The 1,920-nt window shown below is 44.4% G+C and overlaps 1 protein-coding gene across 1 annotated transcript; it reads right to left on the bottom strand.

Moving 5' to 3' along the window:
* Positions 1–295: 295 nt before the first annotated feature.
* Positions 296–1,231, bottom strand: LOC128835442 (olfactory receptor 1052-like). The gene has a single exon (XM_054024933.1). It carries the CDS (start codon positions 1,229–1,231, stop codon positions 296–298), a length of 936 nt encoding a protein of 311 aa, XP_053880908.1.
* Positions 1,232–1,920: the final 689 nt, after the last annotated feature.

The following is a 1,920-nucleotide window of genomic DNA, read 5'->3' as shown; positions in this document are numbered from 1 at the left end:
TGGCTGATGCTATTGGTGTGAGCTGTGGCTAAATCCCCGGCCCTGCCTTGAAAATCTCAATCGAGGGTTCCAGGTTTTGACAAAATTAAACTTGGGGCACCTGAAGAAATGCATTAAAATGAGTGAAATGTACAAAACTGGGCCATTTCCAAATGCTTCAAACTCTCTCTTTACTCAAAGACTTTACTTCAGCAAGATTATTTGAACTCCTTCAAAAGGACCCATTGTTGTTTTCATACTAACACAGATGTTCGCTCACCAGAAATTATCACCATTTGCTCATAAATTTACCTCCCTAGGGAAAAAAACTCAGTTCTATGATCCTTTTCAAAGCGTTCTTCACCTCTTTGTTCCTCAGGCTGTAGATCAAGGGGTTCAACATGGGGGTCACCATCGTATAGAACACTGAGACCACTTTTTCCTGACCCCGTGAATGTTTGGTGTTGGGCTGCATATAGATAAATAGAGCAGTGCCATAGAATATGGTGACGATCGTCAAGTGGGAGGTGCAGGTATTGAACCCTTTGCGCTTCCCCTCGGTGGACCTGATCTTCAGGATGGTGGAGAGGATGAAAACATAGGAGATGAAGATAATTAGGCTGGTGAACACCCCAGCCACACAAGCCACGGCCAAAAGGATCATGTGATAGATGCTGGTATCGGAGCAGGAGAGTGATAACAGCGGGGAGATGTCACAGAAGAACAGGTCAATGACATTGGGGCCACAGAAGGATAATTTTAACGTGGTAATAGTTTGGATCATTCCATTTACAAACCCAGCTAGGAATGACCCAGCCACCAGCTGGATACAGAGTCTCGGGGACATGAGAGCTGTATAAAGCAGGGGGTTACAGATGGCCACGTAACGGTCGTATGCCATGACAGCCAGGAGGAAAGACTCAGTAACCCCAAAGAAACTGACAAAACAGTATTGACATACACATGCAGCATAAGATATGACTTTCCTCTCTGCTATCACGTCAGCTAAGAACTTGGGAGTGATGAATGTGGAATACCAGAAATCTACAAAAGCCAAATTACTGAGGAAAAAGTACATGGGAATGTGTAGCTGAGAATCCAGCCTGATTAGCACGATTATCCCAAGATTCCCCAGCAGGGTAACCACATAGATCACTAGGAACACTACAAAGAGGGTGATCTGAAACTCTAGACGATCTGTGAATCCTGAGAAAATGAATTCTGTTGCTTCAGTGCAATTTGACCAGGTCATTTCTATGGTGCACAGTCCCTGTATGAAGAACACAGATGAAAAATATTAATTAACTGCCGTGACTCACTTGCAGTTGACACACTGAGACTTGAGACGTGTAGCACCGTTCTACCTTCCACAATCTCCAGACTGGCATCTCACCTGGTGTTATTTTGGCACACAGAGACAAAGTAAAGTATTGTCTGCAGCCTCCCACCCCTAGAGTCTTTGCAGGACACAGGCGGAAGGCAGCAAAGGAGGGGGGCACAGACTAGCTCAAGTGGCAGAATAGGTGGACAAAGTGACAGAGGCAGAGGACCCAAGATAGAGCGTGAGATGAAAGAATCAGACCATTGGATAAATATATTTAACATTTTCTTCCTTCAGCAAATTTCAAAACCCTGTTTAGAAAAAAGAACAGTTTGTAAAAACACCCTAAACGCTAGAGTGTGCTGAGGGAACAAAACAACGGAAGTCAAAATAAAAGAATAGGGGACGTTGTCTTGTAAATAATATGTTGATTGAAACTAGCAACACGAAGAATGTGTTTTGTGTGGACTGCTCTGTCAGGGGGCCTGTGTGACATGATCAGATCAACATATAGTTATTCCGCCCCTTATGCAAAGCCTATCGAAGCACAGCCATCGCACCTACACCATCCGAGACACCGGATTGCCCATATCCGCACGCCCTTTAAATAAACACTTGGC

This window comes from Malaclemys terrapin, chromosome 4 (genome assembly GCF_027887155.1).
Source record: "Malaclemys terrapin pileata isolate rMalTer1 chromosome 4, rMalTer1.hap1, whole genome shotgun sequence".
NCBI lineage: Eukaryota > Metazoa > Chordata > Testudines > Emydidae > Malaclemys > Malaclemys terrapin.
The sequence above is the reverse complement of the archived record's forward strand: the minus strand, read 5'-3'. Positions and strand labels throughout refer to the sequence as shown.

Excerpts from the sequence above, each read along its gene's own strand:
- LOC128835442 (XM_054024933.1), bottom strand. The coding sequence starts at position 1,231 with ATGACCTGGTCAAATTGCACTGAAGCAACAGAATTCATTTTCTCAGGA.